The sequence below is a fragment of the Ovis canadensis genome, chromosome 2, assembly GCF_042477335.2.
Source record: "Ovis canadensis isolate MfBH-ARS-UI-01 breed Bighorn chromosome 2, ARS-UI_OviCan_v2, whole genome shotgun sequence".
In the NCBI taxonomy this organism is placed as follows: domain Eukaryota; kingdom Metazoa; phylum Chordata; class Mammalia; order Artiodactyla; family Bovidae; genus Ovis; species Ovis canadensis.
Genome location: NC_091246.1, coordinates 251767968 through 251793344, shown reverse-complemented (window position 1 = coordinate 251793344; position 25377 = coordinate 251767968). Strand labels below are relative to the sequence as shown.

Below are 25377 nucleotides of genomic sequence, written 5' to 3'. Positions count from 1 at the left end.
TGCTTTGTTATAAATCACTGTGTCCTTGCTATGTAAAAATGTAACTTTATCACTATCTTGAGACTAAATAGATCTTAAGGGGAACATTGGTGAAAGGATTTTCATTTACTGGGCTGATGTTTGCTGCTAAATCTCCATGTTCTCTGCCCTTATAATGAATATAACTAACATATAGGAGAAATAAGTATTAACCTTTAAGCATATAGGAGAAATAAGTATTAACCTTTAAGATTAATCATGTTAACCTTGGGTTAAGTAGATTCCTTTCTTGATTGTAACTCACTACACCCTCACCCTATAGGAATGTAACTTTGTTTGGAGGGTGGTGCCTGGTTTAAGAAAAAACACCCTTGGAAGAAATAAGTTTTTTGGTTATCAGAAAGAAAGGATCATAAAATCCCTAAGACCTTTTTATGTGAAGCACCTGATTTTGATAAAGGTCAGGACTGCTGACCCTCACGTGACTCTGTATTCATCCCTATGTGTAACAAAGGTATATAAGCAAACCCAAAAATAAAGAAATCGGATCAGTTTCTGGAAAGACTGATTTCCCCATGTCGTTCTTTCTTGCTCCTCGTTTTTCTGGCCGAATTCCCATCTGGAGCATGGATGCTATTCCACGTAATCCAAGTTTTTCAGCCTCTTTTTTCCACTAATCTTCCTACTACACTATCCATTTCTAATCTCTCTATATATCTGTGATTAAATATGTATTTTTCCAAGGACGCCAACTCCGTCCCCACCTTCAAATCACCCTGGATCCACCGGGGCTGGACCCCGGCAGTGAAGTCATCCCTCATTATGGTTTTGACTGTGTTTCCCTAATGACTAATGATGTTGAGCAAATTTTCTTGGGCTTATTGGTCATTGTTAATCTTCTTTAGAGAAATGTTTATTCAAGTCCTTCACCTGTTGTTTTTTTTTTTTTTCCCAAACTTTAAACTTTATTTTGTATTGGGGTATAGCCAATTAACAATGGGGTGGTAATTTAAGGTGAACAGCCCTTTACCTATTTTTAAATTGGGTTGTTATTTTATTGCTGACATACAGGAGTTCTTTACATATTCTGGACCCAAGTCCCGTATCAGATGTATAATTTATACATATATTGTTCTATCCTATGGGCTGTCTTTTTACTTTCTTAGGGGTATGGTTTGAAACACAGAAGTCTTTAATTTTGATGAAGTTCAATCTGTCTCTTTTTTTGGTCACTTATGCTTTTGTTGTAGTATCTAAGAAGCCACTGCCTAAATTAAGGTCACAGAGATCTACTCCTAGATCTTCCAAGAGCTTTATAGTCTTCATCCTTACAGTTACATCTATTATCCATTTTGAGTTAACTTTTGTGCATGGCATGGGAAAGGAAACCAGTTTCATTCTTTTACATGTGGATATCTAGTTGTTTCAGCATCATTTTTCTAAGGCCTCTTTCCTTCTTGAATTGTCTTGGTACCCTGGTTGAACTATGATCCATTCTGATTAATTTATGAATATGGTGAGAAGTATGGAAAAAAAATATTTTTTCTTTTTTCTCCTTCCTCCTTTCCTTCTTGCCCTCTTCTCTCTTTTTCAGATCTATTGTCAATTGTTCCAGCATCATTTCTGAAAATCTATTCTTCCTCCACAGAATTGCTTTTGTACTTTTGTCAAAAACAAATCCTCCATGAATGTATAGGCCTAATTCTGGACCATCTGTTCTCTTGCATTGATTGTCCTTATACTAGTCTATACTGCGTTGATTCAAGTAACCTTATAAGCCTTAAAATTAGATAGTATAAATCTGTCAGCTTTGCTGTTTTCAAAGTCAATTTGATATTCTAGGTCCTTTGCACTTCCATATGCATTTTAGGATCAGTTTGTCAGTTTCTACAAGAAAAGTGTACTAGGATTTTGACTGAGAGGCATTGATTCTATAGAGCAAATGACATCTTAACAAAATGCAGTCTTCTGATTTATAAACATGGTCTTTCTTGATTTCTCTGGGCATTGTTTCATAGTTTTCTATGTACAAGTCTTCCATGAGCTTCCCTGGTGGCTCAGATGGTAAAGAATCTGCCTGCAACGCAGGGCACCTCAGTTCAATCTTGGTTGGGAAGATCCCCTGGAGAAAAGAATGGCTACCCACTGCAGTATTTTTGCCTGGAGAATCCCATGGACAGAGGAGCCTGACGGGCTACAGTCCATAGAATTACTAAGAGTTGGACACAACTGAGTGACTTTCACTTTCTTCCTTCTTCTTTTCCACTATCCCTAAATATTTCATATTTTTGGATGTTACTGTTAAAGTATACTTTTCAATTCATTTTCTGGTTGTTTATTGCTAGTAAACATGAACTTAAAAGAAATTTAAAAACATGAAATTGCAGGCATGAAATTAAAAGGCTCTTACTTCTTGGAAGAAAAGCTATGATCAACCTGGACAGCATATTAAAAAGCACATTATTTTGCCAACAAAGGTCTGTCTACTCAAAGCTATCCAGGGATTGAACCGAGGTCTCCCACATTGCAGGCAGATTCTTTACCAGCTGACCCACAAGGGAAGCCCAATATCTCAGAAGATGACCGTATTTGGATAAAGGGTTTAAAACTGAGTTTAAATGAGACCATCAGGGGGTCCCCAGTCCAGGGGCCTGGTCTTTATGAGATGAGGAAATTCAGCCACAGAAAGAAACAGGAGGGATGTGCGTGTACTGAGGAAAGAATATGTGTGAACACAGCAAGCCAAGGAGAGAGGCCTCAGAATGAAGCCAACTCTGCCAGCATGTTCATCTTGGACTCCCAGCTTCCAGAAATGTGAGAAAATGAATTTCTGTTGTTTAAGCAACCCAGTCTACGGTACTTTGTTATGGCACTCCTTGCAGCCTAATACGGTTGGCTTTGTACTCACCTGTTAAGTCATCTAAACGTGAAGTTTATTTATGAAAATGTTTTAAACTACATACGCCATTTGTTTCATACATATAGGGGCTACTTCCAGTTGAATGACTTTGTGTCTTCCAGGGAAATAGACCTTTCCATTTTAGTCATGGAATGTACTGCCTTACATTCATTTTAGCACAGAAAAAAATGACATAAACATATACTCTGCCATATAACTGTGAATCTGCTGTATGACGCAGGGAGGTCAAACTGGTGCTTTGCGACAACCTAGAGGACTGAGATGGGGTGGGGGGTGGGAGTTGGGAGGGAGGTTCAGGAGGCAGAGGACATATGAGCATCTGTGGTGATTCACAGTGATGTGCGGCAGGAACCAAGGCAATATTGTAAAGCAATTATCCTTCAATTAAAAATAAATACATTTTTAAAAAGACAATAAAACCACCAGTTATTCTACTGTCTAAAAGTAACCATTGCGAATGTTTTGCTGTATATCTTTCCGTATAATTTTTATACAAGTGCCCACCAACTCTCCTCAATAACCCCCCCCCCTTTTTTTTTTTAACAAAATTGCTATTACCCATAATACCCAGGATTTTGGTAATCATCAAGTCTTTGAAAACATAATTATGGATGGATGGTTAAAAATTTGCTTAACTAAGTCCCTAATTTGAGGTGCTTCTGATTTGGGGGGGCGGGTAACATTGTAAAGAATACCACGGTCAATATTCTTTTCATCTGCCTCTAGCACCTTACTCAGGTTTGTATCTTGGTTTATAGTCTCAGAGTGGAACTACTGGGTCGGCAAGTTTATTCTTGACTTTTCTGATTGAGCGCCCGTGGCTGGGTGAGGAGAGAGGAAGTGCCCATCCTCCCCTCAAGAGACCAGCCCAACCGGTGGCAGCCCGTGGGAGTGTGGGACGGAAAATGGCCCAGGACTATGCAAAGACTCCCAGGACACCTCTGCCCGCCCTCCGCCCCAGCCTCGACCTCCTTGGCATGGATCTAAGTGGCTCCCTGTTACCTGTATGTTGGCAGCTGAATCATCAGTATGGACTGGGCCTTACTTCTTGGCTCTTCCTCCTTTGGAGTTGAGTGATATCCTTAAGAGGCATCTGCAAAAATCAAATAGAGAACTGAAGCCAAGCTCCGCACAGGCAAGTGAAGGCAGAGACCAGCCTCACCCTCCCATCATCACACTCGATCTCAGGGAGCTCCCGTCTGACAGGGCGGACGCAACCCCTGTCCTCGGGGGAACCCCTGGTCTTTATTGGAGAAATGACAGCCCTCTGTTGCCCAGGATCCCTGGCCTGAGTGCAGTGCAAAGACCCACAGACCAAAACATGTCCAGGTGTCCACAAAAGACTGTATCAGCAGGTGCCAGTTGCCGACATCCATGAAGGGATGGGCGGTTAGATGCAGTGGGGCTTTTCTAGGATAACTTCCTGGGAAAGAGAAGGGTCTGGACCCACAGACAGGAAGTTGGGCAGGGGAAGAGGAGGGGCTTGGGAAGCAGGAAATGGGACCAGCCAGCCACTGGTTTGGTAGAGCCGGAAGTACAAGCCGGAAAAGCCGAGGGTGGGTAGGGAAGTCCTGGGTGGGGAGGGGCTCACTCCTGTTCCTCGCCAGCAAATCTGGGGACGTCGGAAGGGACAGATGATGTGAAGGTGGGCCACAGTTTGACGGTTTCATTTCCGGTCGAACTCTTCTCCCCTCCTTCCTCGTTCCCACTCCCACCACCTTAATCCATCTCAAAGCTGAAGAACAGATCTCGGCTCAGTAACACACAGGTTACAAGCTTGAGCACCTGCCTTAAGCCTCACAGCACACAACACCTGTTGTCTGTTATTATCTGTGAGCAGGATCCTTACTCAGCGACACCTGGTTATACCCACCCTGCAGCTGAGGACACAGAGGCCCAAGGACCGGAGCTAGCTTGTCAGGATGGCAGAGTCAAGAAGTCGGGGCGCTGGGGTCAGAGCCCCTTGTCCGTGTAACCATCCACACTGGGGGGTCTCTCAGGGCTCCGGCCCCTTCTGCTCCTCCCCACTCCATCTTTCCCCGACTCGTGCCGCCATCCCCCACCAGAGGCGAATGGCATCAACTCCCAGGCCACCAGGATCTCAGCCAGAGGTGACTGGGTTCCCCAGGGCACATTTGGCGATGTGTGGAGCCATTTCTGCTTCTTAAAAGTCGGCAGGAGGTAGTGGGGGGAGCAGGGAGGAGCGTGTGTGCGTGCTAAGTCCCTTCCTTTTCTCTGACTCTTTGCAGCCCTATGGACCGGACCGCCACCTGGGAGGCTAGGGTGGAGCACAGGGAGGCAGCAGCTACTGGGTCTAGTGATGGAGGCAAGCGGTGCTGCCCAAGCCCACGGGATGCCTAGGACGGCCCCCCAGACGGTGTCAGGCCACATGACAGTGGGGAGGGGCGCACAGTAGCCCTGCCCCAGATGCGCAGGCTTGCCCTTCCACGTCTGTGCTGGAGGCTTCCTGTCATCTGCCTACACCTGTGGCCCCCTCCAGTCTCAGCCAGAGGTGGGCACCCACAGCTTGCAGATGTAGGTGGAGAGTTCTCTGCAGATTCTAGACTAAAGCGTATCCAGATGTGAAGGGATGCCCTGTAGGCCCATGCGTATCCACATGGAGGGCCTCCCTGACACAGCTGCTCCTTGACCCAACCCTGCTCTGGCTCCTTGAACTCTTTTTCTTCTCTTGGGCCTCAACTTCTGGGCTTCCGTATTCATTTCGGCATTGCTCAGTCAGGGAAGCCCAGGCGGCTCTAGTGGTCAAGAATCGGCCTGCCAATGCAGGAGTCGCAAGAGACGCAGGTTCGATCCCTGGGTTGGGAAGATGCCCTGGAGGGCATGGCAACCCACTGCAGTATTCTTGTCTGGAGAATCCCATGGACAGAGGAGCCTGGCGGTCTGCAGTCCATGGGGTCACAGAGTCGGACACAACTGAAGAGACTGAGGACGCATGCACTGCTGAGTCAGTTTGGCCAGGATTCATCTTGATGTCTAATGGGGCTCCTCACTCCTGTTGCTAGGTGACGCCACCATGCCTGCCTTCAGCCAGATCCTTCTGGTGGTGGGTTAAGCTAGAATCTCTGCTACTCCAGATGTTTCTTCTTAGTAATTTCCCATCCACTGACCTCCACCTTGCACCTTGGCTACAAATTCCCACTTTCTAGGTTCTTCTATTTGGAGTTGAATCCAGTCTGTCTCCTCCATGGCAAGACTTCATCAGAGCGGTTTCTAGCCTTCTGTCTCTTGGTTATCATGGACTCGGGGCGTTGACGGGGAAGCCTCAGCACGTTGACCCAGAAGCCTGCTCATCAGTCCCCAGGATGCAAGACTCTCACAAGCTCCTTTGTTGGAAAGAAGTTCGATGGCAACTTCTTCCCAGCCAGGCTCACAACCTTCAACTTCTCTCTACGAGGGCTCTTGGGAGTTAGCAGTCCCTCCAGACCTGGTCCAACGACCCCCCCCCCCCTTGAATAAATGGTCTGCCTGGCTGTGCTTTAACGAGTATTACTGAATGTTTTTCTTTAACTTATCCTCATCCCTTTCAGGTGGGAAAGGAGAGAAAGTGGGCTCATTTCCCTTCAGATGCTTGGGAAAAGGCCAAGTCAATGGTCTGCCTGGCTGTGCTTTAACAAGTATTACTGAATGTTTTTCTTTAACTTATCCTCATCCTTTTCAAGTGGGAAAGGAGAGAATGTGGGCTCATTTCCCTTCAGATGCTTGGGGAAAGGCCAAGTCCTCTTCCGGTGCATCAAGCCCCCGCCCCCGCAGGCCCGAGCACCCTGGGGTGGGATTTGACCAGGCAGCTGTGGGCGGGGCGGGGGTGGAGGGAGGAGGCGGGGCCTCCTTTTTCTAGGCCATGTGCCACCTGCTTTCTGCCCAGGGGCATTGCCCCGGCACTCCCCTGCCAGTGCGCAGCAGCGAGACGCTGGGGCCTGTTCCCCGCAGCCTTCGGAGTGGATTGCGGACCTTGCGAGCCCTATGTCGCTGGCCCCCCAGAACCCAGAAGATGCCAGATGGGGCTCCGGCCAACCCCAAAGGGTGCAAGAAGAAGGGGCTGGTTAGACACCCCCCTGGGAGGAGGGGCCCAAGCATCAGGACCTCTTCAAGAACTTCGAGGTACGTGCCTGCCTCCCTGGGATGGAGCCCTCGGTGGAGACGAGCAGGGAGGTGGGCAGAGAGCTGGCTCCTAGAACCCATTTCTTCAGAAAGTCTGAGCCTCTGATGACAGCTGAGATATTGCATTTTCTGCACTACCAGGGCCCTTGGGATCCATCAGTCCTCGTAGGCACTTGAGGCCTAGAGAGGGTAAGGGATCTATTGATGGTCACACAGCATTTTGGAAGTAGAGTTGCAGCTAGAACCCAGGGACTCAGGTCTCTTGGCTCCAGATACAAAAGCCAGCCACCAGGTGGGGTCACGTGACTGGTATGCGACTGGAAGGGGCTGGTTCTGGTGTGTGACCAGGTCCAACCCTGTGAGACAGGGAGCTCTCCGTCTCTTGGAAGTCTGGCTCGGGGTGGAAGGGAAGGAGGCTCCCTGTGCCTCCCGGCTCTGCACTGCTGGGGGCTGTTGCTCCCGGAGGTGCAGGCAGGCAGGAGGTGCTCAGATCTCCCTGCAGGAGCTAATCACAGGGCAAGGGCAACAGGAACCTGGGCATCGAGGGGTGGTGTTGACCGCGGATGTAAGGAGGCTCAGGAGGGAGCTGCAGGCCAGGAACCACAAGTGGCGGGGCGGGACAGACAGACTGAACACCGGGCTCTCTTCCCCTCTCAGATCTCGCCTGAGGATGAAGAGTTTCATCACCATCACCATCCTAGCCAGCAGCGGTGAGTGAAGGTGCTGGGAAACCCTCCCTCTGACCTCGACTCCAGCCTTTCTCCCGTGACTCAGACGTTGGCCACAGGCTCTCAGACCCACCGCTGGGTCTCTTCTCCCTGGTTCTGCCGGGCTTCCTCTCCTCTCTGCAGCTGTTTACCCCTCCAGCCACCTGTAAACACGGCCAAGGTGGTCAGCATTAACTATTTACGAGCCTCCAGGGCCCAGGGCGCACATGGGCCTGAGCAAGCATCATAAAGTGGTGCTGCTGGCTGGGCGTCAGGGCACTCAGCGACACTGGGGCGCTTGTGTACATAGGAAAACGTGTTTGTGTACATACATGTGAATGTGCAGACAGGAACTAGTGAGCTTGCATGCAGGTATCCGCAGGTCTGTGTGTAGGGGTGTGTCTGAGCACACGGTGATGTCTGTGTGTGTAACACACGTCTGGAAGATCGGTAAGCACGTGTTCACGGCAGCGTGTGTGTCTGGAGTGTGTAGGTGAATGTCGGGCGCACACATCTGCACACGCATGTGTGGAGCAGTGTCTGGGTGTGAGAGGTAGCGGAAGATGATGGAGGTGGTCCGGGGGCCTCTTCCTTCTTTCTGGAGGGACCACCCCCAGGATCACTGAGGCTCCTGACACACGGGCAGGCGTCCTGGTGGCAGGTGCCCTGTGTAGGCAGAAGAGAGCCTGGGTATTGCACTGGCCTCTGTCCACCTCTTCAGCACCCCCTGAACCCAACCAGGTTTGAGACAAAGAAAGAAAATACCAGAGACAGGATGAAGTTTAATGCAGCCAGACATGAGACTTGGTTGGTTGAATTCAGGCAAAGTGACCTGTTATTTAGAAAATAACCCCTTGTGTCCAGCCCAGGCCAGGGGCCAGGCACAGAGGCTGCAGGCTGAGTGAACACAGGGTTTGTTTCTTCTGCTCCAAGCGGAGTGTGGACGTGGCCACTGAGAGTGGGAGTGTGTATGTGTGTGTATAGGTGTGGGAGGTGAGTGTGGGTCTGTTTGTGAGACCATGTGTGTGTAGGAGGTATTTGTGGGTGAGTGTGTGTGTAACTGTGTGATATATGGAGGAGAGTGTGCGGCAGGTGAGTGTATGTTTATATCTGCCTGCATGTAAAAGTATGACTTGTGTCTGTCCTGCATGTGGATGGGTGACTTTTAGGTGAAAACCGATGGTTGAGGGGTCCCGGGGATGGAAGCTGCCCCCCACCAGGGGTAACACGTACAGGATTAGGGGCAGGAGGCCAGGACCTCACAGAGGGCAGTGGGTCCCAGGCCCTGGAGGGGAGGGTCTGTCTTACTTATGAACACTGCCTCTGGCCCCGCAGCACTAACGGAGAAGCCTGTTTGCAAATGGGGGTCCGTCTGACCCCCAGGCTTCTGGACACACATTTGATTCCAGTGACAAGAATCCTGCAGAACAGAAAGGGCTGGGGGAGAGCTGATGTTACCGGGAACCCCTCTCAGCCCCCCTCTCTCTTCCATTGTGGCCAAATCAGAGATAGGCCCCCAGGTCGCAGGGACCGCTTCCTCCCTGCCCCAGACCCAGACAACCATTTACAGGCTCTAAGCCACCCTCCTAATGTTGTGGCCGTTTCTCCCCACGCCTTTGTTTCCTCTCTCATTTGCTACTTATTCTCTGTAACAGCAAAAATCCCGCAGATAGACTGGAAGAGGCAGGTGGAGAGGGATTCCCTAAATCAGCTCTCGGATGGGAAGGCAGGCCTGGCCGAGGGTCCCAGTAAGCCCTGAGTGGGGATGCTGTGGGAAGAGCAAGGGTCTGGTGCGATCTAGGTGCTTGCACTTCCCTGGAGGCTGGGGTTGTTATTCCCACTTTACAGATGGGAAAACCGAGGCCTAGGGAGCCTTAGTTCTGGGCCGGCATCTGTCTGACTCCAAAGTCTGTGCCCTTCCCACCAAGGCAGGTTGAGGTGGTGAGTTCCCCCATCATCACTAGGGATGTTGGACAGCCAAGTCTCCAGAAGCAAGTCGTTTCAGCCTTTAGGATTCCATCTGGGCTCTGTTTCTGAAATTCTTGGCTTCCTCCCTCTCCCAGTACATCTCCTCTATCAGGCCGCAGAGCGGGGTGGGAAGCATGACTTAAGAGCAGGGGGAAAGGTGCTGAACTGGGCGCCTCGCCCCAGGCACAACTGGAGGAGCCTCCCAGGGGAGGCAGCAGGGGTGAGGGGTGGTGAGCTGGCATCCCAGCTCCTGGGAGGTCACAGACCCGGGTCCAGGTCTGGGCTCTGCCACATTCAGGCTGCATGGGGCAAACCACCTCTCTGAACCTCAGCTGCTCATCCATAAAATGGGGTAAAAGCAACCCTACTGCCTGTGTGCGTGTGTGTGTGTGGGGGGGGGTGGGTTGCGGTGTGCAGCCTCACCCAGGTAAGAACCCAAACACCAGGCTCGATGTTGACTCAGCCGGGAGCCCGCATGCCCAGGAGCCCAGGAGGCAGGGAGACAGGAGGGCCACAGACAGCCCCAGGGTGAGCAGCCTGAAGGGCACCAGGAAGCTGACCTCGGGAGTCTGCTGCTATCGGAAGGGTTGTTGCACTACCTGTGAGACAAGGACAAAGGAGGGAAAATGTATACACGGGCACGTGTGTGTGTGCACGCGTGCGTGTACGTGTGTTCACTACGTGTCCAGAACACCCATTTGTCTCCGGATTAACCCTGAGATGCTCCGGCCCCAGGCCCTGCTGGGAGCCCAGGAGCCAGGCCAAACCAGCAGGTCCCAGGACCGTGTTCAGAAGAGCACGTGGCATCTGGGAAGCCCCTTAGGGTGTGTAAGGCGCTCGGCTCTCCCTGTCTGGGTCCAAATTCTGGCTCCACTGATTTTCAACAATGTCTCTTTGGGCCAGTTGCTAAATGCTCTGGGCCTCGATCGCCTCATCTGTAAAATGGGTTGTTTTTTACAGGGTTATAGTGAGCGCTTGATGGATTCGGGCGTGGAAGGGCGTCGGGCAGAGCCCATATCGCTTTATTCTGGGGGCTGTGGGGCTCAGGGTGAGGCTGTGGGCAGCGCACCACACGGGGCGCCCTGTGGAGCACTGCCTCCTTCGGCCCCGCCCTCCTCCCCTGCCCCTGTCTCCCATCCCCTGACCCCAGCCAGGCGGGCAGGAGCGGCCATGAATGGGGCCGGGAGCTCACCGCACCCCTCGGCTCTCTCTTGCAGTCCTGCCTGCGGCCCACAGCAGCCTGCTCAACCTCAAGTCCATGGTGGAAACAGTCACTGGGAGGAATGCCATCTTGTCCTTCGTGGGCTACGGCTGCTACTGCGGGCTGGGGGGCCGTGGCCTGCCCATGGATGAGGTGGACTGGTAGGTCCCGGAAGGCTGGGCTACGCTCAGAACTGGGCAGACACAGCCCAGGGCAGACCGTCCCCAATCTGCCAGTGGTGGGGGAAGGCCCTTACCCCAAGGAGGAGGCTTGTGAGCTGAGTTTCTAACCAGAAACCTGACATTTGACCTATGTGCTCCTCGACTGTCTGGGACACTTCCTATTGTCTGCTTCCACGGTCTTGGGCTTGGAGGCATTCAGTTCAGTCGCTCAGTCGTGTCCGACTCTTTGCAACCCCTTGAACCACAGCACGCCAGGCTTCCCTGTCCATGACCAACTCGCGGAGTTTACCCAAACCCATGTCCATTGAGTCGGTGATGCCATCCAACCATCTCATCCTCTGTCGTCCCCTTCTCCTCCTGCCCTCAATCTTTCCCAGCATCAGGGTCTAGAATTTCCATTCTCAGCGGAACCTTTGACCTGTCCCCAAACACACATGGGCTTCCCTGGTGGCTCAGATGGTAAAGCGTCTGCCTGCAATGCTGGAGACCTGGGTTCGATCCCTGGGTCAGGAAGATCCCCTGGAGAAGGAAATGGCAACCCACTCCAGTACCCTTGCCTGGAAAGTTCCATGGACAGAGGAGCTGGGTGGGCTACAGACCATGGGGTTGCAAAGAGTCAGACACAACTGAGTGACTTCACTTTCACTTTTCTTTTCACTTTCTTTCAAACACACATGAGCGCAACAGTCACACTGTTGCGCTGGACAAAGCAAGGGCTGAGATCCCTGCCTGCTCAGACAGGAGGCCCTGGAGAGCAGGACTGTGCCGCCTCCATCAGCTGGGGGTTCCTGGAAGCCGCGGCTTGTCCTCTGCTCCTTTCCCCCACCCAAAGCAGCCGGCATGAGGCTGGCATCCCTGAGAGCTTCGTAAATGCATGTTGACTAATTGCCTGCCTCTCACCAGAGGGCATGGGACAGCCACGTCAGCAGTGGCCCTCTGTCCCCCACCCCCGAGCCCCACTTACCCCTCCAGACCTTGGTCCCTCCCTGGCCATCCTGCACAGCCAGGAGTAGCCCCTGCATCTGGCTGGTCTCCTCCCCTGTGGACCTCACCCAGGCCCCTCCCTCCCGCCCCGCCCCGCCCCTCCCCTCCCCTCCCTCCCCGCCCCACCCCGCCCCTCCCTCCCGCCCCACCCCGCCCCTCCCTCCCGCCCCGCCCCGCCCCTCCCTCCCGCCCCGCCCCGCCCCTCCCGCCCCGCCCCGCCCCTCCCTCCCGCCCCGCCCCGCCCCTCCCGCCCCGCCCCGCCCCGCCCTCCCTCCCGCCCCGCCCCGCCCCTCCCTCCCGCCCCGTCCCGCCCCGCCCCGCCCCTCCCTCCCGCCCCGCCCCGCCCCTCCCTCCCGCCCCGCCCCGCCCCTCCCTCCGCGACAAGGTTCTGAGGCACTAGCCTGACTCCTTCTGGCTGTGTGACTTCAGGCAAGTAACTGCCCTCTCTGGGCCACCGTCTGAAGGCCTTACTCATGAGGGATGGGAACAGATGATCATGGCAGGGCTCACGGCCAGCGGGAGAGGGGCCAAGCCTGGCCACGTCGTCCTACTCTCCCCTCCCGGCCCCTAGGTGCTGCCATGCCCACGACTGCTGCTACCAGAAGCTGTTTGACCTGGGCTGCCACACCTATGTGGACCACTATCACTACACCATTGAGAACAGCACTACCATCGTCTGCAGTGAGTGCCCCCAGTCACCCCTTCCCCAGGAAAAGCGTGAACCGCCAGCCACCCCCGAGCCTGTGCCAGTGGGCAGGGCTGCCAGTGAAATGCAGGATGTCCCAATAACTCTGAATTCCAGATAAACAATGAAAAGTGTTTGCATGTAAGTTTACACTGACTCAATGGACATGAGTTTGAGTAAACTCCAGGAGATAGTGAAGGACAGGAAGCCCGGCGTGCTGCAGTCCACGGGGTCACAAAGAGTCAGGCAACAACAAATATCCTAAATATTGTGCGTGCGTGTGTGTGTGTGCACGCTAAGTTGCTTCACTAGTGTCCAACTCTGTTTGGCTTGATGGACTATAGCCTCTGTCCATGGGACTCTCCAGGCAAGAATACTGGAGTGGGTTACCATGCCCTCCTCCAGGGGGTCTTCTTGAGCTAGGGATGGAACCTGCATCTCTTATGTCTCCTGCATTGCAGGCGGGTTCGCCTGGGAAGCCCAAATAGTGCATGGAACATACTTATACTAAACCTTAGCAGAAAATTAATTAGTATTAGTATAAAATAAAGAAGTAATATAAGTATAGCCCACATAATATTTGGGATATACTTATGCTAAAACACTTTTGTCTGAAATTCAGATTTCACTGGGCACCTTGCTTTTGTTTGCTTGCTTGCTGAATCTAATAGTCTCTGGCATATCCCCTTGAAGCACTCTGAGGCCCCCACCTGAATGGGCACCCTGATTCTTCAGTCCCCACTTCAGCTTTGGAGAACTTAGACAGCGATCTTGATTCAGTGGGTTAAGTTTAGAGGGTCCCAGTTCTCTCTGTTTTTAACCAGATCTTCAGGTGATTCTGAGACTTTGTAGCAGACTGGCCAGGGAGTCGGGAGTCCTGTGTTGACACCCAGGTTTGGCCAGCATCTCATTCCCATGTGGCCCTGGGCAGGGTCCTTCCCCACCTCGCTTCAGTCTCTCCATGGGTACACTGAGGGGTTTGGATCTGAGCAGACCCCTTCCCTTCTACTTCTCTCACTGGGACCCCAGTAGATGAGGTGGCCCTATGCTAGGACACCCAGTGTTTCTAGGGATTTGAGATGCTGGAGCCAGGCCTGGCAGGTTCCCTCACTTTGCCATAGACTCTCCACAGTCATTCCCCACCCAAGGGGCACAGCATCCAAGCTGTCAGTCCAGGAGTCCCGCCTGTGGCGCCTCCCCTTAGCAGTCCTGCCTGGGCCAGCAGGTGTCCCCTGGGCAGGTGTCCCCTTACATTAACCAGGCTATGCGTCATGCCTCGCTAAGAACTCATGAGCAATGTCAGTTTTCCAAAAAATAAAAAATAAACAGCTCAAGACTCCTGCTCTCTGGGAAAGAGTCTGGTGGGGACCCGAGCACTTCTGGTGCCCCTTGGCAGCCCAGGGCTGAGTGGTCCTCAGATGCTGCCGTTCAGATGTAGAGTGGAGGCGCTGCTTGAGCAGGAGCCCAGTAAGCAGATCAAATCTCCCTCCTCAACCCCTAAGACTGTGGACCAACCTGAGCTGTGGTTTTCACACTGGGTTCTGGGGATTTCTGGGACCAGCAGGTCAGCTGCTGTGAGCAGTGATGGGGAGGTATCCCTGAGTGGTCCAGCTGGCTCTTTGATATATTTTGTAGCTCAAGTGGCTTCTCTTTCAGCTGCTTGAGATATTCGTCTTTGGTAGAGTTTCAAGTCAGAGAAAGGATTCTGCTGTTGGAAAGTCTGCAAGTTTGCAAACCATTGGGCTAGTGGGTGGTTCTCGAAAGGGATTCCCTGAACCTCAGCATCAGCATTGCTTGTTAGAAATGCAGTTATCAGGCCCCCACCCCAGACTCACTGAATCTGAATCTCTAGGAGTGGGGTGGGGCAGCCTTTGTTTTTAAGAGCCCTCCAAACAGATTTCTTTTTCTTGGGCTCCAAAATCATTGCAGATGGTGACCGCAGCCATGAAATTAAAAGACACTTGCTCTTTGGAAGGAAAGCTATGATAAACCTAGATAGCATATTAAAAAGCAGAGACATCACTTTGTTGACAGAAGGTCCATATAGTCAAAGCTATGGTTTCTCCAGTAGTCACATCCAGTATGGATGTGAAAGTTGGACCATCAAGAAGGCCGAGCACCAAAGAATTTATGCTCTCTAACTGGGGTGCTAGAAAAGACTCTTGAGAGTCCCTGGTACTGCAAGGAGATCAAACCAGTCAATCCCAAAGGAAATCAACCCTGAATATACATTGGAAGGACTGATGCCGTGCCTGAAGCTCCAATACTTTGGCCACCTGATGTGAAGAGCTGACTCATTAGAAAAACCCTGATGCTGGGAAAGATTAAGGGCAAGAGAAGAGGGTGACAGAGGATGAGATGGCTGACTGGCATCACTGACTCAACAGACGTGAATTTGAGCAAACTCCTGGAGATAGTGAAAGGCAAGGAAGCCTGGCGTGCTGCTGTCCGTGGGGTCACAGAGTCAGACACGACTTAGTGGCAGACCAAAGACGCAGCTGATCCTAAAGCTCACCTGAGACTGAGAACTTAGGGGAAGATGATTTCTGAAGGCCAGTAGTAACAACAACATTTGCTCCGTGGGAGGCACTGAGCTAAGCTCTTCACATGCGTTTTGCTCCCTCCATCCTCACCATAGCGCCCTCCAGAGTGGGGGTGCTGGGATTCTGGGCTTGAAGAGAGGAAGCCTGTGATGGTAGAAAGTGGGGAGGGGGCGGGGTGGAGAAGGAGGTTAGTTCCCGACACCTGAGTTTCTACCCCAGCTCAGCCCCAGGTTAGCTGGGTGACTTAGGCAAACCGCACCTCATCCTGAGCCTCAGTTTCCCCGGCTCAACACTGTCCTGTTGGGCTTTCGTGGTTGTGTGCTTCCCACACGTCAGGGGCACCTGGAGGGCTGGGAATGCAAGAGGCTGGGCCCCGGCCCTGGCCTCCTGCACCTGCAGGCCCAGGGTGGGCCCCCTGGATGATGGTGCTGCCGGCCCAGGGCCACTCTCAGAGGCCCCCTATGACCTCAGCGTCCACGCGCTCCGCTCTCCACAGGCGAGCTCAACCAGACCGAGTGTGACAAGCAAACGTGCGAGTGTGACAGGAGCGTGGCTCTGTGCTTCCAGCAGCAGGCGTACAGGGAGGAACACCGCAACTATCTGAACGTCCACTGCCAGGGCCCCACGCCCCGCTGCAGCATCTACGAGCCGCCCCCCGCGCCCCCCTAGGTGCCCCGGGGGCTGGTGGAGGGGCTGGGGGCAGGCGCTGGCTCTGGGGGCCAGGCGGATGGAGCAGGCGGAGGTGGGGGTGGGTCGGGAGCCCCCGGTGCATCTGGCTGCCTCCCCCGGGAACCCTCTGGTAGTCCAGAGGACTCGGAAAGGTCTGGGCCCTGGCCCTGGCTACCAGGCTCCTCCAGCCCAGCCCTGGGTGTGGCTTCGTCCTGGATGCAGCAAGGGGGTGGCGTGTGCCTTGTTGGGGTCTCCCCCAAGTGTGGAAGCGATTGGGGGCCTCTGAGAGGGGCCTCTCGCTGACTGAGCCAGGCATGAAAGGGTGGATCTCAGGGTCTTCAAGACCCAGGCCTGCAGCAGCCAGCACAGGCCCAGAGCTTGGGATGTCCTAGGAGCAGGCTCCCAGGCAGACGGAGTGCTGGTCACAGGTCTGGGTTCTGGGGCCCCTCGGCTGCTCCCACAGGACGAGTCAGGGTAATCCATGCTTTGGAGGCCTCCAGAGCCCCATTAAAGAGCAGGTGGCCCCATCCTGGCCTTCATCATTGGCACACGAGTCCCGGCCCAGATCGGATGGTCACAGGGCTTGCATCCCAGCCCCAAAGTCCAGCCTCAGTGACCCAAAGAGCTTCCGAGCAGGCTCCTGGGCCCTGACAGAACCCACGTGCATCCCCCCAACTCCAGGTCCACAGGGACCCAGATGGGGTCACACACAAATGTGCCCCCACGGGCAGGCCTTTCTGCCTCTCCCACTGACCCACTCAGGTCAGAGGAACAGCCTGGCCACGGCTCTGCAGCCCTGAGCAGCTCTGAGGGGGCCCCAACCCCAGCATCCCAGGTCTGTGACAAACACACAGGCCAGAGGGTCACGACCTAGACAGCCAGGCCCTCCCCCGCGCCTCCCCCCATGCAGCCACCAGGCCAGGGGGTGGAATGGGCCAGAAGCCTCTCTTCCTGGACAAGGAGGGACAAGGCTGCAGCCTCAACTCAGAATTCCGCTGCATGAGGAGGGCGCGGAGAGCTGGAACCCAGCTTGGGGAAGAGGAGACAGAGGCAGGAGGGACCAGGGCCAGGCAGGGGGCCATGGGGAAGATTCAAGAAGGGGTAGACAGGGAACTGGATGAGGACAGGGAAGGGAGGGGGAGCGGGGAGACACGGGATGGGCAGACTCCAGACCAGAGCGGTCTTGGCAGGAGAAGGGGGTGGAGGAGTCTTGGGGATGGGGCCCCTCAGGCCCAGGGGGCTGCCGGCCGGGGTGGGGGGGCGGCCAGGCCAACCCCCGACGGGCACCAGCACTGATGTCTTCCCAGGATCGCCTTCCTCTCCTGCCCTGCTGACCGCAGGCGTCAGTGGCCTCTGGGTGCCCAGGGCACCCCACCGCATCCTGCCTTCTGTCTTCGTCTGGCATCAACCCCAAGGGCCCAGTGGTGCAGCGGTGTGACCCCAGGGATGCTCAGAACATCCACCAGGAATCTCGGCCCTTCGGGGGCCCCTGGGGACTGTAAGTCCCCAGGGGAGGGCTGTGGGAGTGGCAAGAATGTCTGTAGAAGACCACGACGGGACTGGACGGAGCCCCGCCAAGCTGCAGCTTCTAAGACGCCTGCCCTGGGGGCTGGGGTCAGCACTCACGCAGTGTGGGACCACCGCTCACCCCTGCTGTCCTACTGGCCACAGGGGTTGATGGCTGTGGTCCCCTGTGTGCCCTGACCCCACCTGCCCAGTCGCCAAGATCCTCCGGGAAGCCCATGTTTTCCTCGCCATCCCAGGCTGACCCCCGACTTCTCTGAGCTGAATCTCCACCCCTGCCGCCCCCTCAACCCAGGCAGGGATGGAGTCAGGATGGGTCGCCCCCACCCCCCGCCAGAGGTGGGGACCGCAAAGGCCTGTGTCCCTTGCCCATGGAAGCCCTGGCTGTGCCCCCCACACACACACCCTCACCCTCCTGAAAGTCTGGGTGATGGGCAGCAATTCTGCTGCTAAGGAGTCCTGTCTGCCCCCCAACCTCACCCCAGACTCTCCCAGGTGCTGCGACCCCAAGAGACTGTTCCCAGGACTCCACATCCCCTCCTCAAACTTATTAAAGGCCTTCTTCCTCAACTCCTTGCCGCTGGATCCTCCCTGGCACAGCACCTACTGGCCAGGCACTGGGGGAAAGCACAGTGGTTCCCTCCCGGGTCTCCAGCTCTGGGGAAAATGGGTTCCCTGGTGCCTAGCGGCGAGCATGGCCTGCCCCCTCCCTGCCCCTGGCCTGACAGGAGCAGCCGCCCTCCAGCAGAGGTGCAAGTGTTGGGAGGGTTGGAAAGTAGGGCTGCGGTCCAGCGATCGCACAACGCGAGCAACCAGTGGGCTGAGAGCTTGCCCGGCGTCCACTCCACGGTGCTCCCCGTCCATCCCACCTTTTTTTCTGTTGGAGAACCAAGGCCCAGAGAGGGCAGGGAACTTTCCCAAAGTCACCCAGGCCATTAGTGATGGTGCTGGGCTCTGAATCTCAGCCTCTGACTTTCCATGTCACCTCCTTGCACCTTCTTAACGAGGACTCGGGCTGCTGGGGCCAGTGGGACAAGTGACTAAGAGCCCAGCAGGGTGCCAGGTCCTGGGTCCTGGCTTGACCCCTTGCCTATGAGGGGCATCGGTTTCCCCAAGTACAGAGAGACCAGAGCAGCTGTTTCAGAGGCTCCCCAAAGCTGCGGATTTTCCTGTGACACCCAGGGGTGACCTCTGGGGAAGGGGAGGCTGAGGAGACAGGGGTCAGAGGCCTCCTACTCATCCTTCCATGAGGATGCTTTTCCTGCAGTTCTTACTGCCCCTTCACAAGAGCTACTGCAAGGAGAAAAGGCACTCTTGGGCCAAAAGATCGAAAAGCCCTGGACGTGGTCATCCATTGCTTGGTTCATTCGTTTAGTGAACCTGTCTGTCCTGGGGTTCTCCTATGGACCAGGCTGGGCTTCACAGTAGACACCACTGATCAGACACAGCTCCTGCCCACAGGAAGCTCACAGTCTGGGAGGGGGAGGCAGACATATGGACCGACATCCTTGACGTATGGGGCCAGGTGGTGTCAGGATGGAGCCCAAGCCTGTCTCTGCCAGTCCTGGAGGTGGGTGGGGTGGAGCTGGAACAGTGTATTAGATGCCCCTGAAGGTGGGGAAGGAGAACAGGGCCATGGATTTTGAGGAAGGACTCTGCTTAACCCAGTCTGGGTGGTCTTTCTCTCCTCAAGGCCTTTGATGCTAAGGCTTGAGGAGGGTGCGGGACTTCCTTTCGCTGGTCTGAGGGCGGCCACTGACAGATGCTCTCCTTGACCACAATTTGGGCAGGCGAGATCTTTTCTCAACCAGGGCTCCACATGCGGGTTTCCGTTGCCCCGTTTTAGCAAGAATCCTGCTACGTCAGTTCATTGAGCACCCCCACCCACCCCCGGTATCTGATCAAATCTCTCATCCTCCACCCTTCCCCCCACCAGTGATATCAGATCACGCCCACCCTCCTTCTCCACGAATCCTGTTTGGTCAGTTCAGCAGGAATTCCCTACCCTCTCAGCAATTTTCCATCCCTCCCTCCAACTCCTGCTCTAAATCCCCACTTTAGAAAACGCAGGATTTCACAGCGCTGCAGAGCAGAAACTAACACAAGATTGTAAAGCAACTATACTCCAGTGAGAAATAGACAGGAAACTCAAGATTCGAAATCGTATTTGGAATTGAGCCCAAATCTATACTGTCTCCTGTTGCAAGAGTTTTGAATAAAAATCTGTTTTGGCCACATTACAGCCCATCTCTGGTTTGCTAGGAGCTGTGACTCACATGGAGGAGTCAGATTCACCCCTGGACCCTGGGATCTCTGCCAACTAAAATCTGTCACTTGCCATGTGCTACCATAAGAAGGAAGTCACTAGACACCGCAGCTGCAGACTTTCAACACTCCCTGGAAGGAGTTCAGCATGGAAATGAGCCTCAGGAATGAGGCTCTCTGTGCTCTGGGAAAAAGTGGCAGAACAGGTCTTCAGATAGCTAGATATTTTCAGGAGAAGATTTTATGAGCCAAATTTCTACCATCTTCTCATATCTAGAAAAGCGCTAAAATCACTTATGGAGACGCCTGCGCCTCATAACTAAACAGCAACCTTCTTGACTAACAGGAACCTTTTGTCAAAATGTATGCTTGATGGTGCATAACTCCCTTCACCAAAATCACATATATTCTGACGCCTTCCCTCTTTAACTCTTTGGAGCATTTCCTCAGCACTATTTCAGACGCTACAGTTCGCATTTCGCCCCCAATAAAACTTAACTCGCATCTCTCACACTGTGCCTTTTAAAAAATTCGACGCCTCTCACTTTCAGTGGGAAAGCATAGTACAGCCTCCTGGGTTATTATATCAAAGTCCTATTCATGGTCTTTGAGCCATTTTTCACTTCTTGATTAGACTCCATTTGCCTTTATGCTTTGTTATCTGCCTTTAAACCCAAACAGTTCTGCCATCCTGCACACTGTATTAATTCTTCTAGTTTTCTCCAAAAATGTGGCTACAACTCTTCAAATGAATGTTTCCGATTTTTGTCTCATCCCTCTTGACTTGGAGTCACTGGGAACTAAACCCAACTGTCCAGAAACTTATAGGAACTTTCTAAAGAAGCCTTGTGACCTGAAGCTGGATGCATCCACGCTCTTCTCCAAGACACAAACGTGACCGTGACACTATTGTCTGTGCCATCAACAAAGATGCTTCAAACTGCAAACCAGGAAGACCAAGGGGTTGCCACTGCCTCCTCACTTCACCATCTACAGATGCTTCAAGTCCAGCATCTCAGTTGGCTGCCCTCTGGACTTAGAAACTAAGCTTAATTGCTCTACTCATTAATCTCTGTTTTTCTTTTCTCTCTCTCTCTCTCTTTTAATAGAAATCCCCCCTCGTTTAAATGTTTGATGGTTCGTTCACACCACCCAGAAAATACCCTTTACTGCCAAGTCTCAACAGATGGGTCCACTGGTCACTAATGAACAAAAAAATGATCATTTGATAAATGAACTGCTGAAAAAAGTTTGCTGTGACCAGTGCGTTCTCTTGGCAGAACTCTATGAGTCCTTGCCCTGCTTCATTCCGCATTCCAAGCCCAAATTTGCCTGTTACTCCAGGCGTTTCTTCACTTCCTACTTTTGCATTCCACTCCCCTATAATGAAAAGGACATCTTTCTTGGGTATTAGTTCTAGAAGGTCTTGTAGGTCTTCATAGAACTGTTCAACTTCAGCTTCTTCAGCGTTACTGGTTGGGGCATTGGCTTGGATTACCGTGATATTGAATGGTTTCCCCTGGAAATGAACAGAGATCATTCTGTCATTTTTGAGATTACATCCAAGTACTGAATTTCGGACTCTTTTGTTGACCATGATGGCTACTCCATTTCTTCTGAGGGTTTCCTGCCCGCAGTAGTGGATATAATGGTCATCTGAGTTAAATTCACCCATTCCAGTCCATTTTAGTTCGCTGATTCCTAGAATGTCAACATTCACTCTTGCCATCTCCTGTTTGACCACTTCCAATTTGCCTTGATTCACGGACCTGACATTCCAGGTTCCTATGCAATATTGCTCTTTACAGCATCAGACCTTGCTTTTATCACCAGCCCCATCCACAGCTGGGTGTTATTTTTGCTTTGCCTCCATCCCTTGATTCTTTCTGGAGTTACTTCTTCACTGATCTCCACCAACCTGGGGAATTCCTCTTTCAGTGTCCTATCATTTTGCCTTTTCATACTGTTCATGGGGTTCTCAAGGCAGGAATACTGAAGTGGTTTGCCATTCCCTTCTCCAGTGGACCACATTCTGTCAGACCTCTCCACCATGACCCGCCTGTCTTGGGTGGCCCCACACGGCATGGCTTGGTTTCATTGAGTTAGACAAGGCTGTGGTCCGTGTGATCAGATTGGCCTGTTGTCTGTGACTGTGGTTTCAGTCTGTCTGCCCTCTGATGCCGTCTCTCAGTTCCCACTGTCTTACTTGGGTTTCTCTTACCTTCAACGTGGGGTATCTCCTCATGGCTGCTCCAGCATAGCACAGTCGCTGCCCCTGACCTTGGACATGGGGTAGCTCCTTTCAGCCATGCTTCTGCACCATTGCAGCTGCCTCACAGTGCCAAGAGAATGCACTGTTCATAGCAAACACCCTCTTCCAACAACACAAGAGAAGACTCTACACATGGATATTACCAGATAGTCAACACTGAAATCAGAATCTGTGCAGCCAAAGATGGAGAAGCTCTATAGAGTCAGCAAAAACAAGACCAGGAGCTGACTTGGCTCAGATTTTGAACTCCTTATTGCCAAATTCAGACTGAAATTGTAGAAAGTGGAGAAAACCACTAGACCATTCAGGTATGACCTTAATCAAATCCCTTATGACTATACAGTGGAAGTGAGAAATAGAATTAAGGGACTAGATCTGATAGACAGAGTGCCTGATAAACTATGGACAGAGGTTCATGACTCTGTACAGGAGACAGGAATCAAGGCCATCCCCAAGAAAAAGAAATGCAAAAAAGCAAAATGACTGTCTGAGGAGGGCTTACAAATTGCTGTGAAAAGAAGGGAAGCAAAAAGCAATGGAGAAAAGGAAAGATATACCCATTTGAAAGCAGAGTTCCAAAGAACAGCAAGGAGAGATGAGAAAGCCTTCCTCAGTGATCAATGCAAAGAAATAGAGGAAAACAATAGAATGGGAAAGACTAGAGATCTCTACAAGAAAATTAGAGATACCAAGGGAACATTTGATGCAAAGATGGGCTCGATAAAGGACAAAAATGGTAGGTACCTAACAGAAGCAGAAGATATTAAGAAGAGGTGGCAAGAATACACAGAAGAACTGTACAAAAAAGATCTTCAGTTCAATTCAGTCACTCAGTCGTGTCTGACTCTTTGTGACCCCATGAATCACAGCACGCCAGGCCTCCCTGTTCATCACCATCTCCCGGACTTCACTCAGACTCACGTCCATCGAGTCCGTGATGCCATCCAGCCATCTCATCCTTGGTCGTCCCCTTCTCCTCCTGCCCCCAATCCTTCCCAGCATCAGAGTTTTTTCCAGTGAGTCAACTCTTCTCATGAGGTGGCCAAAGTACTGGAGTTTCAGCTTTAGCATCAATCCTTTCAAAGAAATTCCAGGGCTGACCTCCTTCAGAATGGACTGGTTGGATCTCCTTGCAGTCCAAGGGACTCTCAAGAGTCTTCTCCAACACCACAGTTCAAAAGCATCAATTCTTCGGCACTCAGCCTGCTTCACAGTCCAACTCTCACATCCATACATGACTGCAGGAAAAACCATAGCCTTAACTAGACAGACCTTAGTCGGCAAAGTAATGTCTCTGCTTTTGAATGTGCTATCTAGGTTGGTCATAACTTTTCTTACAAGGAGTAAGTGTCTTTTAATTTCATGGCTGCATTCACCATCTGCAGTGATTTTGGAGCCCAAAAAAATAAAGTCTGACACTGTTTCCACTGTTTCCCCATCTATTTGCCATGAAGTGATGGGACCGGATGTCATGATCTTCGTTTTCTGAATGTTGAGCTTTAGGCCAACTTTTTCACTCTCCTCTTTCACTTTCATCAAGAGGCTTTTTAGCTCCTCTTCACTTTCCGCCATAAGAGTGGTGTCATCTGCATATCTGAGGTTATTGATATTTCTCCTTGCAATCTTGATTCCAGCTTGTGTTTCTTCCAGTCCAGCATTTCTCAAGATGTACTCTGCATAGGAGTTAAATAAGCAGGGTGACAATATACAGCCTTGACAAACTCCTTTTCCTATTTGGAACCAGTCTGTTGTTCAGTGTCCAGTTCTAACTGTTGCTTCCTGACCTGCATACAGGTTTCTCAAGAGGCAGGTCAGGTGGTCAGGTATTCCCATCTCTTTCAGAATTTTCCACAGTTTATTGTGATCAACACAGATGGTGTGATCACTTACCTAGAGGCAGACATTCTGGAATGTGAAGTCAAGAGGGCCTTAGGAAGCATCACTACAAACAAAGTTAGTGGAGGTGATGGAATTCCAGTTGAGCTATTTCAAATCCTGAAAGATGATGCTGTGAAAGTGCTGCACTCAATATGCCAGCAAATTTGGAATACTCACCAGTGGCCACAGGACTGGAAAAGGTCAGTTTTTATTCCAATCCCAAAGAAAGGCAATGCCAAAGAATGCTCAAACTACTGCACAATTGCACTCATCTCACATGCTAGTAAAGTAATGCTCAAAATTCTCCAAGCCAGGCTTCAGCAATATGTGCACCATGAACTTCCAGATATTCAAGCTCGTTTTAGAAAGGCAGAGGAACCAGATATCAAATTGCCAACATCCATTGGATCATGGAAAAAGCAGGAGAATTCCAGAAAAACATCTATTTCTGCTTTATTGACTATGCCAAAGCCTTAGACTGTGTGGATAACAAGAAACTGTGGAAAATTCTGGAAGAGGTGGGAATACCAGAACACCTGACCTGCCTCTTGAGAAACCTATATGCAGGTCAGGGAAGCAACAATTAGAACTGGACATGGAACAATAGACTGGTTCCAAATAGGAAAAGGAGTACGTCAAGGCTGTATATTGTCACCCTGCTTATTTAACTCCTATGCAGAGTATATCATGATAAACACTGGGCTGGAGGAAGCACAAGCTGGAATCAAGACTGCTGGGAGAAATATCAATAACCTCAGATATGCAGATGACACCACCCTTATGGCAGAAAGTGAAGAGGAGCTAAAAAGCCTCTTGATGAAAGTGAAAGAGGAGAGTGAAAAAGTTGGCTTAAAGCTCAACATTCAGAAAACGAAGATCATGGCATCAGGTCCCATCACTTCACGGCAAATAGATGGGGAAACAGTGGAAACAGTGTCAGACTTTATTTTTTTGGGCTCCAAAATCACTGCAGATGGTGAATGCAGCCATGAAATTAAAAGACGCTTACTCCTTGTAAGAAAAGTTATGACCAACCTAGATAGCATATTCAAAAGCAGAGACATTACTTTGCCGACTAAGGTCCGTGTAGTCAAGGCTATGGTTTTTCCTGCGGTCATGTATGGATGTGAGAGTTGGACTGTGAAGCAGGCTGAGTGCCAAAGAATTGATGCTTTTGAACTGTGGTGTTGGAGAAGACTCTTGAGAGTCCCTTGGACTGCAAGGAGATCCAACCAGTCCATTCTAAAGGAGATCAGTCCTGGGTGTTCTTTGGAAGGACTGATGCTAAAGCTGAAACTCCAATACTTTGGGCACCTCATGCAAAGAGTTGACTCATTGGAAAAGACTCTGATGCTGGGAAGGATTGAGGGCAGGAGGAGAAGGGGACGACTGAGGATGAGATGGCTGGATGGCATCACTGACTCAGTGGACGTGAGTCTGAGTGAACTCTGGGAGCTGGTGATGGACAGGGAGGCCTGGCA

General features: G+C 51.9%; 1 protein-coding gene across 1 annotated transcript; it reads left to right on the top strand.

Moving 5' to 3' along the window:
* The first annotated feature begins 6861 nt into the window (after positions 1–6861).
* On the top strand, positions 6862–18048 carry PLA2G2F (phospholipase A2 group IIF). Its single transcript, XM_069579226.1, has 5 exons — positions 6862–7018; positions 7676–7728; positions 10911–11055; positions 12632–12741; positions 15785–18048. Exons 1-5 carry the CDS (start codon positions 6909–6911, stop codon positions 15955–15957), a joined length of 591 nt encoding a protein of 196 aa, XP_069435327.1. The 5' UTR covers positions 6862–6908; the 3' UTR covers positions 15958–18048.
* Positions 18049–25377: the final 7329 nt, after the last annotated feature.